Source organism: Nematolebias whitei, chromosome 16 (assembly GCF_014905685.2).
Source record: "Nematolebias whitei isolate Nwh7 chromosome 16, NemWhi1, whole genome shotgun sequence".
NCBI classification, from domain to species: domain Eukaryota; kingdom Metazoa; phylum Chordata; class Actinopteri; order Cyprinodontiformes; family Rivulidae; genus Nematolebias; species Nematolebias whitei.
Window position 1 is genome coordinate 11,244,942 of NC_056513.1, and position 16,486 is coordinate 11,261,427.

Sequence of the window (16,486 nt, forward strand, 5' to 3'; positions counted from 1 at the left end):
GTGCATTAAAACCGGGTGCATTAAAACCGGGTGCATTAAAACCGGGTGCATTAAAACTAGGTGCATTAAAACTGGGTGCAGATGGGAAAGTAAGACTTAATCCCTATTTATCCAATAAATTGAATGCTTCTTAAGTTTTGTAGAAAGCTTGTGGAAGCTGCAGAGGAATCTTAAGCTGCTGTTCCAGAAAAGCATATTGATTTAATTTTGTGTCAATAATTTGATCCATGTGATTGTAACCACACACCCACAACGGAACAGGTTGTTTAAGAGTGTTTATAAGAGGGAAATATATATATATATATATATATATATATATATATATATATATATATATATATATATATATTATTAGAAGCCAAAACGTCACATTAATTTAAAAATTCCAGTTTAAACTGTGTCCAAAAAGCTCCTTTTATTTATTAAACTGATCGCTGCGTCGATATCTGTTCAGTCTATCTGTGGGCGGGGTTTGGAACGAGCGCTCGCGTGGCGGAGTCAGCTGCTGGCACGCGCCCTAGAACCCTCGCGGAGAAAGTTTTCAACGCCGCTCTGTTGTCCTGATGCGCATGCGCACAGTGGATTTAAACTCGCAGCGGAGAGTTTTCTTTTCACTCGGACGTTTGCGTCGTCTGTAAACCGACATGTAGCCTCCTGCTCGGGCTCTCGTGTCTCTTTTAATGTAGTACGTTTTGTTTTTAGGCCATATTTTAACCGGATATCTTCGTTTCGGGAGCTGCCGTGCGTCTGGCGGAGCTGGTTCGGTGTCCGGGAGTTTCGCGGTGGCCGCCGGTGCGGAGAGGACACAGAGGCGGGATGTTGGCCACGCTCCGGCGGTCGGCAGCTCTCTGGATCACCGCTGTGCTCCTCCTGTGTCGGGTGGAGGCGCAGTACTCCAGCGACCAGTGCAGCTGGAGAGGGAGGTGAGGATGGAGCAAATTAATGAAAGATATTGTTTATTAAACAGTTACACCGAAATAATTCGCTTAACGCGTCTGATCACCGTAGAAAGGCGGAGTGGGCTAGCATTATGTAGCTAATACTAACAAAGTTATCACTTAAAAGGTTTGCGTTAACAAATTATTTTAATTGTATGAGCTTTTAAAGAATTATCACATTATACCAACATCATGTGTCTGTTTAAAAGTGAATAAAGTCAAATGTTAGTTTAATAAATGTCCTAAATCTCCTTTAAACAATGTGAAAACGAGTCATCCTTCATGAAAATTGGCAATATACAATAAAACAACAGTCTGGTTCAATTAATCAACCAATCAGTTTATTTATTTAGCACACTTTGCTGAAAAAGTCTTTTTAGCATTTTCAGGAAAATCAAGCACCTTTTTGTTGGAGCAAAAGTTCAAAACCATGCCATGGCTATCCATTACATAGAAATTAAACAACTAGATGACAAATGCACTTCTGGGTACTTTTTCTTTTTATGGTCAATTCAGATTCCCAGTACTCCACCCCACTACCAAAGAAACACTAAATATTTTAGTCTGCTATGTAGGAAAAGCACTAATTCGTTGATCAAATCCATATTTGCAGCTGAGTCAGCTCCTCTGAGAGAAACACACCTGAAACTTTTCTGTTGGCTCAATTCAGAATTTTAGATGTAAAAAAAAAAAGTAGAGAAATTGCATTTCCTGCAAAACTGCAATGTGACTGCTTATTGCTGAAGAACTTGCTGGAAAAAACAGCTGAAATTGGCTAAAAACATGCTGAAATGTAGCTGAAATGGAAGAAAGAAGCTTAAACTACCAGAAGGAGTGAAAAGAGCTGAAATGAACTTAAAAAAAATGTGGAATTAGCTGAAAAAGCTAAATTTAGCACAAAACTGCTAAAAAGTAGCTTAAAGCAGCATAACAAGCTAAAACTAGCAGAAATAAATTAATTAGGCTGAAAGTAGCAGACCATGAAAAACTTGACTTAATCTTAAAACAGCTGAAATTAGCTAAAATGCTTTTAAAAGTAGCTGAAACGGTAGAACAGGCTTGAATTAGCAGAATACTGTAAAGCAGGAATGAGCACAAAAATGTGGAAATTATCTGAAAAAGGCTGAAATGAGCAAAACAAACCAGCTGAAAAGTAGCTTAAAAAGCAGAAAAGAGCTTAAATTACCAGAAGGAAGTGTAGAGCCCATTTTTGTTGAACTAAGCTGAAAAAAGTTCAAATGAGTGCAAAAAATGTGGAGCTTGCTGAAAAAGCTTAAATTGGCATAAAAACAGTTATATAGTAGCTGAAATAGTAGAAAAGGCTTAAACTTGCAGGAATGAGCTGAAAGGAGCATAACAAGCTGAAATTAAAAAGAAGAAAATAGAAGAAGCACAAAAATGTTGTAGTTTGCAGAAATAATCTGAAAGGAGCCCAAAACTGCTGAAATTAGCTGAAAATAGCCGAATAAAAGTTTAAATTTACACAAAAAAGCTGAACAAGGTGCGCCAACACCAAAAGTCGTAGCAGGATTGTCTTGAAGGAGCTGAACGTTTTGATTTATGATTTGTACAAAATTGTATTTTGTAGAGCACGAAAGTTGTGGAACGAGAAAAATGCCAAAAACGTACAGAAGAAAAATGGATCACAATGCTTCATAAACATCTGCTCCCTTTTCTCTACTGTTTGTGGCAGAATGCAATAAATTTAATGTCATCTTAAATTTCTTTTAATTTCTCTTCTAAGGAAAATGACGCCCATAACAAGCAGTTAAGACAAAGTTCTCCAAATGCTCAAGACTCTCCTGCAGGATTCGACTAGAGGAATGTCGTTCTCCGGTCCTTATCTTGAGTAAATACAGCCACATGTCGCCTTTGATCACTCTTTCAAGTCCCCGAGTCATAAACAATAAAAGCTTTACTTTGCGTTTCGTCATAAAGTTCACTCGCGTCAGATTTCCAACGATTTTAATCAGCTTGTGGGAGTTGTTCTCGTTAATCCACACCAGAGACAAGCGTAGGGTTTGTTTGCCAACACCTGTCAGAGTTGCTCCAGTTGGGTTGAAATGAATCCCCTGAATGTTTATTTAACTTTGCGTGTCGCTTGTGGTCATGTTAATGTTTTTAGGCCTCTGAAAACTTGACACGGATTATTCATCAAGTCCTTTTCTGTAGTGAATTTGAATTAACCTGCCTTTCTCCTTTTCTGCAGTGGTTTGAGCCATGAGTCTCATCGTAGAGACGTGGAGCAGGTCTACCTTCGCTGCTCTCAGGGGTCTCTGGAGTGGCTCTACCCCACTGGGGCCATCATTGTCAACCTTCGACCGAACACAGAGCCCTCATGGGGACGCGCAGCAGGGGTTCATGCGTGCATAAAGCCCCAGCCGTACTCCCAGGTAAATGAAGATACAAACCACGGCCAGGATGCAAATTTGGTTGATTTAGGCCCTGCTTACGCAACGCAGTAGCGTGGAACATTGCTGTTGCGTTTCAGCTGTTTGTACTCGTTTTCTCTGACATCCAAACCTTTTGAATCCAGGTGTCAGTGTGGAAGTTTTTGGAAAACTGCACTGAACGCCACAGGAAGACCTTCCTCCCTGTGGTTATCAAACTTTTTAACTCCTCACCCTTTCTACACAGGGGACAATAAAAATGAACCCTGCACTACAATAAACACTTCAATGTTTCTGTCTGCACCTGACCAGTGTTACCTCTCTGTTTGTTTCTTGTGTGATTCCTTGTGTATGTTCCTTTGTATTGAAACTTTGGCAAAACAATTTCCTGCAGGATCAGTAAAGTTCTATCGTATCTGATCTCTGATGTGAAATTGCGTGGTCGCTCTACGGGCATCTAGTCGATTAGTTTTTCTATGCTCGCACGAGTATCTGAACAGCTGTAACCATGGAGGATAGCAGAGCGTCTGACGTGGAACAAATCTGCTCTACGCCATTTCTTGAGATGGCGGTTGATCCAAACAAACGTCCGTGTACTCTCCATTTTGGATGTACAGTAGTCCCTCACTTATCGCTGGGTTACGTTCACACACCCCTGCAATAGGTGAAAATCCATAAAGTAGGGACATTAAACTTATTTTAGTATATATATATATATATATATATATATATATATATATATAAAGGCTTTATAAACTCTTCCCACACTCTTGCAATGTTCTAAACTCTTAAGCCTACATAATTTTAACAACATACATATATGTACTGTACAGTACTGCTAAATTTACATGGGTACTCACCAGTGAAGATAATACAACTTGAAGGTTGAGTTCAGCTTCAGGATTATTTGTGACTTTCCTGCCAGTTCTGTGAGCTTAATAGCTCAATCGTTACTTCTGACTTTGCGTTGCAAAACTATTTTTACCACATTGACCTCTCCGCTAGTGTTTGCTCCCTCCATTGCTGTTCTTTGAATATCGGCAAGAAGCAGCGGCTGGGTGCACTGTTGGCTTCTGGGCCGTGTACCGTATTTTCTGCCGTAAACGTCGTACCGTCCTATAAGTCGCATCAGTCCAAATACGTCTGATAAAGTGGAAAAATCCATAAATAAGTCACTTCGCCATATACGTTGCATCTATTATGCATCACCACTGACAACACGGAAATGTTGGCTGGTGTTGTGCCAAAAATCGATGGGCTGCCAAATGGCGGGAGCATGCACGGGAGGACTTTAACAAAAATTTAACAAGATTAACACTTAAAAACAATTATTTGTTTGCTTGAAATTACAGTAAAGGTGTGTCTGTTTAACTTTTGCTTAATAAATGCACTTTGACGGTCAAATCAGCTGCATTTCGCCGGGGCAGCGCAGCGAAATGAAGCTGATTTGACGGTTGCTGCAAGCAGAACGAAGGTGGCAGCATATGGCAAGCCGATTGTGTCATTAATAACCACTTTTACCTATTACATAATACAACGGCATGCCGTAGTACTCTGGTGCCATCTAGTGGCTGAAAATGTTAGTGTTCAATATTTTCAGTCAGAATGAATGAAAACGGTCATATCTCAGTCAAAAATTGGTTTATAAATATGGGGGGAAATCCATAACTATGTCGCTTCAGCGTATATGTCGCAGGGCATGTAAAGTAAATTATGCAAAAAACCGCGACTTATAGGGTGAAAATCACGGTAGTTCTTTTGACTTGCGTTACAGTATACAAACAGTAAACTTTACAAAAGACAAAAGAAAGAAAACTACAAAATGGCAGCGGCTGTCCAAAGCTTTTTTTGTTTCGTTTTTGTTTTTTGTCCTATTAGTTGGTGTCTGCTCCCATTAACATTTTATCCCATACTGTCCCAATCACGTGAGTAATATTAAAGTTAACAATCGTGTGTCATGTACAATCTTACGTTGAAAACCCGCGAAAGAGTGAGTCCGCTTAAGTCGAACCGCGAAATATCGAAGGACTACTGTAATTGTTTTCATGCTCGAGGCTGAAGTGGTTGCGAACATGTGTGTGCCATGTGTGTGCCATTCAAATACAAAACTTACAGCACCAGCTCGTGTCCTGGCCTGGAAACGACAGCGGATTCAATGTTGTGGTCTCGTCTAACCATTGCCGTGTGCACGTGTAACGGTTTCACAGTCAACATTGGAAAATGTATCAGGTTTCCAGGAGACAACTTGTGTAAACAGGGTCTAGTCATTTGTCACAGTAGTTTTCTGATTGGCTCCTATTTTCTTTGTTCAGGGTTCTCATGTGTATCTGGAGCGTGAAGGAGACCTGCAGATGCTGCTTGCAGAGAAGGAGCAAGTTCTGGGCACGGTGCACTGTTTCAGCCTGGCAGAGGGGGCTCTGTTTGTGGAGGCCATCCCACAGACAGACATCAGCAGGAGGATCACCGCTTTCCAGTATGAGCTGGTGCCCCTCCAGGGACCAGGGGCCCACATGTACCCATACCTGCATCCTGCTTCAGGTACAGGAAATCAATTATTCTGCATGTCCGAGATATTTATGTGTTTTGTTTTCTGCAGACAAAGCTCCTCAGCTGTGACAGTTTCACTTTCATTCTAGTTTTTAAACAAACTTGATGCAAGTTATAAACATTTGTTCTCTCACAGCAATGAGAAAAATGGAAAAAAAAAATGTTTATATTTAAAAGGGATTTTCCAAATGTTCAATAATTAATACGTAGTGAAGATGACGACGTAATGCAGCACGGTGGCGCAGTGGTTCATACCTGCAAACTTGTCGCTTTTCGGCGAAATTGGCTGATTTCAAACTAAAATATGTCATTTACGTGAATCGTGTAGATCCAATGAGTTTTTTTTTTCCTGGGGGAGTGGGGGGTGTCAGAGGCGTGGGTGGCATAATTTCCCTTTAAGAAACAGTGTTCCTCCGTGCGCTCATCTCTTCATGTTTTTTTTTCTTGTTGTTCACGGGACGGATGTAGGAGGGAGAGACACCTCGGTGTTGTGAGTTACAGCTTTTTTAGTGTGGGGCAGTTTGGGGGGGGGGGGGGGGGGGGGGGGGGGGGGGGCAGTTAGCGGAGTGCTATATCTGTAGCATCTTAGCTAGCATGACTGTGTTGCGCGCAGCTAGCGTAGCGCTGCATCAACATTTGAACAATGTAGCTGCCACATACACCAAAATTTGCAAAGTCCACCTGATGGTGTTATAGAGAATAACTTGAAGGAGAAAGAACACGAGTTTTCTGGAAAGTAAAATTGTTAAAAATCAGTGATGGGGAAGGAACAGTGGAAAGGAAAACAATGGGAGAAGGAGATAAATGTTATTCCATGTGGCTTGTGAAGGAAAGGAGAATTAAAGTTATGAAGTGGTAGAAATTGTGGCACCAAGGTAGGAAGGAACCTGTAAATTATTTAGTTTTAATTATTACATGCAGGATGACAAAACTGACTCGTTTTTTTTGTGTGTGTCACTATTGTAGTGCACAGTGTAATTTAGTGTTGTGAAGGCTGCTGCCATGTCATCTGTTAAATGTAGGTCTATCACTAAATCAGAAAACAGTAAAATGTCCCTCAAAATTCACTGCTGGTGGTTGTTAAAATATTATTTGCTGTGTAAAGTTAATATTCTTATTTTTAAACATGCCGTTCAGTGTCACCATTGCTGAGCACAATGGCAAGTTGTGTTACAAATAAAACTACATCAAAACTAAAAGTGAAGTGCACCCCATAGTCATTGTTTAAGATAAATTATATCACATTAATTTCATTATCTTAGCCACAGGAGTGTGTTTAAAACAAAATGATGGACTAGTTGAACGAGGAATCTGTCTCTAAAATACTTATTGAACCAAGTGTTTACATTTGCAGGTAAAAGCAGATGTTTAACAACCCATTACATTACTCCAGAATGCAGGAAATGAAATCTACTTTATTAAAATTTTGTAATGTGCCCCCCCCCACACATTACAAATGCTTCTGACGCCCATGATGAAAGAGGTGCGAGCAGTGGAAACAGGCCCTTGAAAGGCTTGTCCAGGCCTAAAGACATTTTACTCAATGAGCATAAAGCTCTGGTTTCTCTGGTTGGTTCGCTGCCGTTGTTGCTTGTTTGTTATTTTTTGGTTGATGCCGTCTTTCCTCTGTATGTCCTAATTCAATTTAGATAAGTGAGTAAATGACTTTTGACCTGAAGCATGTTGTCTTTTCCCCTAACTTTCTTCTTGGAGTGTACCAGAATGCACATGTTAAAATATCACAAACCCTTCTGGGGGGGGGGGGGGGGGGGGGGCGCTAGGTTTGTCACCTTTTTCATCCCTTGTGAGTTTGCAGGTTTGTAATTTAGGCTTGTTCTTCCTTTTCAGCTGAAATTCACCATGTGTTTTAGCCAATTTCATCCGTTTCTCATCAAGTTCTTCATTTCTGCAGGAAATGCACTTTCTCTAGTATAGAAATTATGTTTGCGATGAATAGACCTTTATTTTTTTTAGATCAAGTATCTTGTTTCAGATCTTTATCTTGCAGGTCTCTCTTGTAAACGAGTCCTCGTGGCTCGATGAGACTAACCTGTATAAATGAAAATGTATCTATACGATATTGACTTTTTCATAAATGATCTCTGGTCCTTTTGCTGGTGTTACTGGGACCTCTGACAGACATGCGGTTTAAAGACGAAGAGGCGTTTTAAATATATATTTTATTTCTTCACCTCTCCTTCTTGAAACTCCTCCCCCATCCCCTCACCCCTTATGTCAGGCACACGGATGAAAACAAACAGGCCGATCAAAAAGTCTTGTCGGGGTCACACACAGAGGTCAGACAGTCCTCCCTCAGCTGCCAGTCAAAACCGTAACCCCCTCCTTCCTGCTCCTTCAAACACGAGTTCTGTGTAGCCCACCCGCCACGACTGAAGGGTTGTGGTGGGGGAGGACACGACCTTCCTTATAACGACAGAGAAAAAAGCTTCCCCGCTGAAGTTTCCTGTCCGAGTGTGTGTCTGGTGTTTTATAGCTGTTTTTATAGCTGCCGGGGTCAAAGGTTAATTCTCTGGATGAGCCTGGTTTTTCTCTCGTTCACTCACCTGCTTTGTCCAGCCACAATCTCGTTATTTTGTGATGTCTCATAAACGCCCTCCGCCTTGTGAAACAACACAAAAAAAACCAGGAAACAAAGTTTGAGACGACGTCTTTAGATGAATTAAAAAGCATCCATAAAAAAATCAGAGCGTGCTTTTGAAGATAAAAGAAAACAATTAATGTTAATTTGTCTTTTTGTGTTTTCTCATTTTAGTTTCCTGTAAACCCTGTTCAGATGAAGAGGTCCTCGTGGCCGTGTGCTCCAGCGACTTCGGTAAATGTCACTCATCAGTTACTCAAAAAGAGTAGTTTTAGTTAAAAAAACATCCAGTAGTAGTCCCTCGCTACTTCGCGGTTCGTTTATTGCGGACTCGCTCTATCGTAGTTTTTCAAAATAAGATTGGACACTGCACAGATTGATTGATGGATGAGCTGCACGATCGGCATTTTATTCAACATAAATTATTTTAAAGTATTTAGCACCAGCTGCACCTCTGTGCAGCCCAGAGCTTTAGGATAAAGTTCCTGCTGCAGCTGATCAGCTGTTCTCCGTGCAGAGTGAGCAAAGTGGGCGTGGCCGAGAGCGCTCGCAGGTAGCTGAGAGCAGCTGAGGCAGGGAGCTGAAATCATGACGTTCTGTGCTCTTTTAGAGCGTTTAGAGTTTAGAAACATTGTTTAGAATCTTGCAAGAGTGTGGGAAGGGTTTAAAATGCCTTATTATTTTTTTTAATATTAAAATAAACAACTACTTATTACTTGTACTACTATTCCTACTTTGCGGTATTTCACTTACCACGGGGCTTCAGGGCACGAATCCCCTGTGATAAACAAGGGACTACTGTGCTCCTACTCCTTATCTGCCAAGAACTGTATCACAGAAGTGATATTGCGCTGTTTGTTAGCCAGCTGACTGTTCGGAATTGGAAACAAGACTTAATGAGTCCGACGTCATTTCATTAATTCCTGCAAAATGTGTCATTAAACTATCTCACTGTACTGTGTGCCAAAATCTTTAAAAAGAACCTGCATGATCTGTTAGTGCTCAGAGTAGGAGTTAGAGATAACTGTCACCTTCTACCACAACAAATTTTAGCTCAGCATTTAAAATTGGCTGATTTATAGACATTTTCTCATGTTAACTAAGGTTGAGTAACTGTGGCAGCCATCTTGCATCATTGTAGATTTACATTCAGTGATTACTTTCCCAAAGTTTCATTCAAATCTGTCTAGTGGATAACGAGATATGATAAAAGGCAGACTAGTTCAAGTTCAAGTAGGTTTATTGTCATTCGCATCACATGTGGTACATGAGGTGGAACAAAATTGTACACAGGGTCCCAGTTACACCCAACAATAGCAAAAATATAAAGTGAAAACGTAACAGCACATAAGGATCTAAGGTATAGACTAAACAACAGCAGCCTGAACATGAGTCTGTGGTGAATGAATGGGTACAAATGAATACAGCAGCATGAGATCAGCAGCATGGATGATCAGCAGCTTAACAAGCACAGGCAAAACTATTATCACCTTCCTTTCATGGCAGCAGGCAATTAAAAAATAAACTGAAGGAGGCTTATGAAGTTATTAGACCTTTATCAGCCAGGAAACAATAAAAATTGCAGCTGTTCTAATCTTTAAAATAAATCAAGTTGACAGTTGTTTCCTTTATCTAATCTAATTCTTATTATTGTAAGACTGATTCTCGTGTGTTTTGCTTGATTACATATCCAGATCTGCAGCAACTGTAGTATTGTATAAATAAGTCAAATTCAGAATAATGATTTCACGGTTTTTGGTGAGTTTCCATTTCTAAGGAGCTCTGAAGTTGTTCGGAGCACGTCCTGTTTGTGAGCTGAAAGAAGAGTAAAAATAATAAAAGCAGCCATTTGTCGACAGGACCTCACAGTTACAGATGTTCCTGTGGAAGTGAGCTCAGTTGCAGCTCGTGCCACTTACTGTACGTCGCAGTGTCCTCAAGGTTTGGACAAGTTCTGTGATATTTATCTGGTTTCTCCACACAGAACCTGCCTTGTGCCAACGTCACATTTCTTAAAGACTAAGACTGTATTCAAATCAAAACGTCTGATTACACTGAGTTCATTTTAGCCTCTTTCCCTTCTATTCACCCTCTCCCACCTCCGTAGCTGGCGTTGGTGTGTTTCGAGGCGTGGCATCAGGTCCAAGCGAGCACTCCTTGGTTGTGGTGACTCTCAGTCGGCTGTTTCGTCAAAAGAGCGGCGTGTTCGCGTGGGGCGGAGCCAGAGGACGGGGCTGGAGTGGACGTGTGAACGTTCCCGGACGTTGTGGCGTGCATCCAGGACAGGACGAGTACCTTCTGACCGGATCCACCCATTTTAGTGAGGCATGGCTCGGCTGTGCACCTCGCTACAAGGACTTCTTGAAGCTGTACGCCGAAGCACTGAACACAGGGACGAACCCTTGTCAAATAGACACGAACTGAAATTTATTTATGGCTTTAGATAAAACTTCAAGAGTTTCAGTATTGTGCAGCCGAAGAGGCTGAACGCGCTGCTTCTGACTACATTTGTGCACTGCGTGTGTAACTTCATTGGTTGTTCAAATGTGTGCAGAAGCAGCAATGAATGAGTGAATAATTCATGCACATTTCATTAAGTGCCTAACTCATCAGCGGTTCTCGTGGTGATGATACTGCTCACTGATGAAATGAAAGTTTGCTTTGTAAAAAGCTTTCTGTAAAAATTCCAAGTCTTCTGTCAGAAGTGAATCGTACGCAGCTCTGTGAGTCTTTATGTACTGAAGTTGTGAGTTTTGCTAACAAGCTTTAAAGGTCTCTGCATATTTACAAAAAAATAAATTCAAGTTCTGTTGACCAAAGTTATTGTGTGTTCGGTCTATGACTTTGCTTGTGAGAGCACCAGAAAGAGGCTTGTTTAAGTAAAAACATTTAACGTTAGGACAAAAAACTGAAAGACTATCGGATGCAAACAAAGACGTATTATCCCACTAAGAAGAAAAATCCATTCGGAGTGTTCTAGCAATGTGCTGGCAGGAGAGCTGGAGTGCGTCAGAGCTTTCGCTGCTCTGCTGAGCCATTTTTCTGGTTGGCATTCACTTTCACTGCATGTCTGAATGTCCATTCACCGCTGAACGAGACGAGAGGCGATTCATTTCAGAACGAACCGATTCAAGAGGTGGTGTGCAAATATTTTCCTCTCTTAGTTTCACAAAACTTCCTTTCCTTTTAATAGTCAAACTGTTGACGACTGATGATGTATAATACAGAATAGGTGTTAAATGTGCCTGTCAACAGCCGGAGACACTTTCAGGTGGATGACTGAGATGGACGGTTCAACGTTTAAGGGTTGAGTTGAAACAGGATGTGAGTGACCTTAAACGGCTGGACGCGCACCTCTCCCTCCGCCTGCTGTCAACAGGAGTGTGTGGGATGCTTTCTCTCCTTCCTCAGGAAGAGCAAGTATGGATGGAATGTCGCTTTCCTACACACACACACACAGGTTTGTCTTGCTGTCTTTATGGGGACTTTGCATTGACTTCCATTCATTTTCCATTCATTTCTATAGCCTAACCCTGACCCTTACCCTACACCTAACCATTACATACCTTACACTAAACCTAACCATTACCAGTACATACCTTACCCTAAACCTAACCATTACCAGTACATACCTTACACTAAACCTAACCATTACCAGTACATACCTTACCCTAAATCTAACCATTACCAGTACATACCTTACCCTAAACCTAACCATTGCCAGTACATACCTTACCCTACACCTAACCATTACCAGTACATACCTTACCCTACACCTAACCATTAACAGTACATACCTATTCATTCAACCTTTATTTAGACAGGTAAATCCTATTGAGCCCCGAGGACTCATTTACAAGAGACTGATTTCAACAAAGAATGATGAAAACAATGGACAACAGCGACGACAATAGACAGTTATAAAAAAAAAATTAAAAACCTAACCCACCAACGACACTTGAACCTTATGGGGACAGGGTTTTGGTCCCCACAAAGAGCAGTTGGTCCTCACAATGTAGTATGTGTTCAAAAATGGTCCTCACAAAGTAACATCAACAAGCGCACACACACACATAGATGAGGGAGCTTCAGCCATCCGTACATATCAGATATTGGCTTCTCAGATCACACTGTTGGTTGGTTCACAAACTATCTCTCAGGTCGGAGGCAATATGTTTGACATAATGGTACTTCATCTAGCTATCTAACAGTCACCAATGGTGTGCCACAAGGTTCAGTTTTAGGTCCCACTATTTTTACAATTTACATAAATAATGTAGGTCAAAGCATTCCTGACGCATCCTTGCATCTCTCTGCCGATGACACTGTTGTCTATTGCTGAGCTAACACAGTTGCCAAGGTTTTTCAGCTTCTACAGTCTGCATTTGAAATCATTCACTCAGACTTATTCCATCTCAAAATTCAATTCAAAAATACTTTATTAATCCCAGAGGGAAATTAAGTGTTGTCGTAGCTCATCATCCTGGTTTCATTCAAGAGTTGTTATAGATGCTGATAGCTGTGGGCAGGAAGGATCTCCTGCAGTGAAGCCGAAGAATATGGCCACAGATACCGATCCGTCCACCCAGATCCAGCTTGCTGTCTGATCCGGTGAGCCTCTTGGTCCTCCCGGGCAGCAGGATTGCCCGAATGCCAGGCAGAATTCCTCCCTGAGTGATGGTCACTCCTCCTAGCAGTCTGGAGAGCTCCTCACAAGTCGAGTTTCTCACCAACTCCAGGAGCTCGGTGGTCAGGTACTTGAGCACTGCCGCCGGGTTGACGGGAATTCAAGGAAATTTAAGCTGGTGCTAAATGATGACAAAACCAAAGGGATGTTGTTTTGCAACAGAAAGTCTGTGCCAGCAACTCTTCCTCCTATCTCATACATGCTTGGTGTTCCTATTGAGTTTGTAGATTCTTACAAATATTTGGGAATTTTGGTCGATGCATATCTCTCTTTTAAACCGCATATCAAAAACTTGATAATGAAACTGAAATTAAAACTGGATTTCTTTTTCAGAAATAGTTCTTGCTTAACTCTGAATGTCAGGAAATGCCTTGTAACTGCTACCTTCCTACCAACTATTGACTATGATGACATTATTTACATGAATGCCCCTGCCAGCTGCTTACAGATGTTGGATGCTGTCTATGGTGCTTAACTGGTACCATACCCATCACTACACTCTGTACTCCTTGGTCAGTTGGTCATCATTATCTACATGTAGGCCCTCACACTGGTACATCTTCATCTATAAATCCTTTCTTGGTCTGCTGCCTTCTTATATCTCCTCCCACATGTCACGCTGTCAGTGCAGTTACAACATGCGCTCTCAGGCCATCATTACCTGCAGCGTTCCCTCACTGCAGATCCCCCAGGAGGAGTTGGGGAGTGTGGCTGGGGAGAATGATGTCTGGATTTCTCTTCTGGACCTGTGGCCTCCATAACCCAGCCATGGACAAGTGGTAGAAGATGGAGATTGTTATCTTGAAACTGTGCGTCAGTTGTGATTTTAGCCTCATTTGGGGGGGTGCTCATGCACCCCTAAATTGTAACAGCACCCCTGAAAAATCAAGAAACCGTCATTACGATTTTGTAAGGAAACTCAATTCTCAAACCTTAGCTTCACCAAAATATTGAATAAGTCCAGAAAAAATTGAATACATGATGACACTTAAACGGGACTTAAATCTATGATTGTTGTTGCACAAGTCGGATCCTCAACGCCAGCTGTATCAATCTAGTAGGTTTGTCAGCAACTGATCAATCGGTGACCTCAACTTGTCCCGAAGTGAAACACCCCTTAACTGCAGGAGCTGGGGGTGGGTTGTGTGAAAGAAGTGGAGCGCTACGTCTGTAACATCTTAGCTAGTGCATTGTGCGCCGCAATACAGTTGTCGGCAGTTGCCGACCGTGAATGGGGGGAGGGGGTGTAAGGATGTGTGTGAGAAGTGGAGTGTGCTCTATTCACACAAGGAGAGCTGTTGGTCAGGCTACTTCTTGTTGCTCTCTAAAATACTGTAGTTTTTTAATCAAGTTTTTACTTTTGTAGGTAAATGTAATGTTTAACGACCTGTTAAAATACACCAGAATGCAGGAAATGGCATCTACTTCATTGGAAATTTTATGGGGGAGGACCCCAAGATCCCTCCCACCAGTGCCCCCCCCCCCCCCCCCCCCACACACACACACACCCACATATTAAAAATGCTTCTGATGCTAGTGGCCACCGCGTTGTTCAAGCCAACTCTTAGCAAAATGTAGTTTATTTAAGTATAAGTATACTTATTTTACACTAAAAATGAGGAAGTGTACTTGAAGTTTACTTTTTATAAACTTTATTTGATATACTTAAAAATAGCATAAAAATGTCCCAATTTAGTCCAAGCAAGTATTAAATCAAGGCAGCACGGTGGCGCAACTGGTAGAGCTGCTGCCTCTCAGCGAGCAGGTCCTTGGTTCAAACCCCGGTCCAGAGGATTTCTGGGTGGAGTTTGCATGTTCTCTCCGTGCATGCGTGGGTTTTCTCCGGGTACTCCGGTTTCCTCCCACAGACCAAAAACATGCATGTTAGGCTGATTGGTAACTCTAAATTGTCCCTAGGTGTGAGTGAGAGAGTGAATGGTTGTTTGTCTCTATGTGGCCCTGTGATGGACTTGCGACCCGTCCAGGGTGTACCCCGCCCCTCGCACAGTGACTGCTGGACATGGGCACCAGCGACCCCCGTGACCCAAAATGGAATAAGCGGGTAAAGATAATGGATGGATGGATGGAAGTATTAAATCAGTATACTTCTAGTACACTACAAGTATGGTGTGTAGTATACTTGATATACTTATACTTAACTTAAATTATACTTGCAAAAATAAACGTCAAATGTACTACATTTTGTTAAGGGAATAGCCTGTCAGCACTGGGGGCTAAGCACCCCCTAAAGGTCAGATTCTAGAATCTTTGGCTGTGCATGCAGGTTAGGAATAACCAGGAAGTTTTATTCATCACATTTGTATGATGCATGGTTAGTGGCTGGATTAGCACAACTCAAATGAAAAAGAAGCATTCCCTGAATAAATGTATGTTACCCACGCTTGTGCATGCTCTAGTTATAAACAAAGATCTCTTATCCCTCTGATTATATGTTTTGGGATGACTACAACACTGTTAGCTAAATATCTGTATTTTTGTCCTTGCCAAGGTTTGTTAGCTTTAGCTGCTATCTTTAATGAGGTTAGCTCCTAAAGGTAAGCAGTTACAAATTGACATTCAGTGGTTATTTTCTAAGAGATTCTGTAAAATCCATCCAGTGCTTCATGAGATATAGGTAATAACATGATTTTCCAGTTTTCATGGTGGCAAAATAAACGATCTATGAGCTGCTGTTTTGTATTTTGCCCAGTTTGCCTGCCTGTCGGTCACTGCAGAACCTTTTGAAGAGGAATTTAACGTGACAGGATCTGAAACTGGGTGCTGCAAGCAGAAGGTTTTGCAACCATGCTTGAACAGAGTTGGTTATCAAAACACTCTCCCAAAAACCGAAGAAGCAGTAAGGTGGTACTAAGTGTCCGTATGAATGAATAATAAATAAAGTGTTTACTTTATTTCATCAGTTCCTGAGCACACTCAGACAGGTCCTGGTCTGAAAATATGTCGATCCAGAATAAATCATTTCAGGCCAACGTGCAGGAACTGTCAGAACCTGTGCATACATACAGGTACTGTTTCCTTATTGTTTTTAAACGATTTTTGTGTTTTTGTAAAAATCATACTTTTTAACTTTTTGAAACCAATTCTTAAAACCGTTTAGAATCTCAATGAATAAAAACAATCAAATTGGTAATTTTACAACATATTTCTTAGTGTAAAAAAACACAACTGAAGTTCCATCCATCCATCCACTATTCCAACCAGCCAGTCAGCCGGCCAGACAGCCATTTATCCATCCAGCCATCCATCCATCCAACCAGCCAGCCAGCCAGCCAGTCATCCATCCATCCATCATCCATCCACTATT

At 41.5% G+C, this 16,486-nt stretch overlaps 2 protein-coding genes across 2 annotated transcripts in view; both read left to right on the forward strand.

Annotated features, from left to right (window-relative positions):
- Positions 1 to 718, forward strand: part of b3gntl1 (UDP-GlcNAc:betaGal beta-1,3-N-acetylglucosaminyltransferase-like 1) — a 32,489-nt gene extending 31,771 nt beyond the window's left edge. Inside the window, exon 13 of the mRNA XM_037690187.1 lies at positions 703 to 718. The gene's annotated coding sequence lies outside the window, so the exon portion shown is untranslated. The remainder of the gene's footprint in view (positions 1 to 702) is intronic.
- metrnlb (meteorin like, glial cell differentiation regulator b) lies at positions 569 to 10,898 on the forward strand. The gene is made up of 5 exons (XM_037690188.1): positions 569 to 923; positions 3,148 to 3,331; positions 5,641 to 5,866; positions 8,649 to 8,708; positions 10,582 to 10,898. Exons 1-5 carry the CDS (start codon positions 817 to 819, stop codon positions 10,896 to 10,898), a joined length of 894 nt encoding a protein of 297 aa, XP_037546116.1. The 5' UTR covers positions 569 to 816.
- Positions 10,899 to 16,486: the final 5,588 nt, after the last annotated feature.

Coding starts and splice junctions, on each gene's coding strand:
- metrnlb (XM_037690188.1), top strand. CDS start 817: ATGTTGGCCACGCTCCGGCGGTCGGCAGCTCTCTGGATCACCGCTGTG. Junction 5,867..8,648: donor ATACCTGCATCCTGCTTCAG/GTACAGGAAATC, acceptor TTCTCATTTTAG/TTTCCTGTAAACCCTGTTCA. Junction 8,709..10,581: donor CGTGTGCTCCAGCGACTTCG/GTAAATGTCACT, acceptor CCACCTCCGTAG/CTGGCGTTGGTGTGTTTCGA.